The sequence below is a fragment of the Opisthorchis viverrini genome (genome assembly GCF_000715545.1).
Source record: "Opisthorchis viverrini unplaced genomic scaffold opera_v5_16, whole genome shotgun sequence".
NCBI classification, from domain to species: Eukaryota; Metazoa; Platyhelminthes; class Trematoda; order Opisthorchiida; family Opisthorchiidae; genus Opisthorchis; species Opisthorchis viverrini.
Window position 1 is genome coordinate 1,472,901 of NW_008751672.1, and position 405 is coordinate 1,473,305.

Genomic DNA, 405 nt, shown 5'->3' on the forward strand with positions numbered 1-405 from the left:
TTTAAAGCACTATTAGACATTTATTTATGCGAATCCTCGCGGTGGCAAGCATACTGCCCCGCGCTGAGAACGTAAAGAGCAGTGCTACACCCTTTTTCACTTGTGCCTTTCAGGTGAACGACAGCCACTGACCGACAAGAACAAAACCGACCCGGGAACCTTGGGCAAAATCCTCGATTCTGTGTATCTCTCGGTGAATCCTTGAAAAGGTCATCGATGTTTTGCACACGCAATTTGACAGTTTCGCATTCTGAATCTACAAGGCTTCATTTACGTCTTGTTTCATCCTTATGTTAGGAAGGGCTACTTTTCCACGAAATTGGTTTTTTTTATAATTTGCAAACGTTCGCCAATCGCCATTAACCTTGCGGTTCGAAGCGGTGCACTAAGAGGAGATATCGCCAT

At 44.7% G+C, this 405-nt stretch overlaps 1 protein-coding gene across 1 annotated transcript in view; it reads right to left on the reverse strand.

Moving 5' to 3' along the window:
• Positions 1 to 405, reverse strand: part of T265_01489 (hypothetical protein) — a gene marked incomplete at both ends in the record, with an annotated part of 6,618 nt that extends 6,213 nt beyond the window's left edge. Inside the window, 2 exons of the mRNA XM_009165530.1 lie at positions 55 to 250; positions 345 to 405. Of these exons, the coding sequence (XP_009163794.1) occupies positions 55 to 250; positions 345 to 405 (257 nt within the window). The remainder of the gene's footprint in view (positions 1 to 54; positions 251 to 344) is intronic.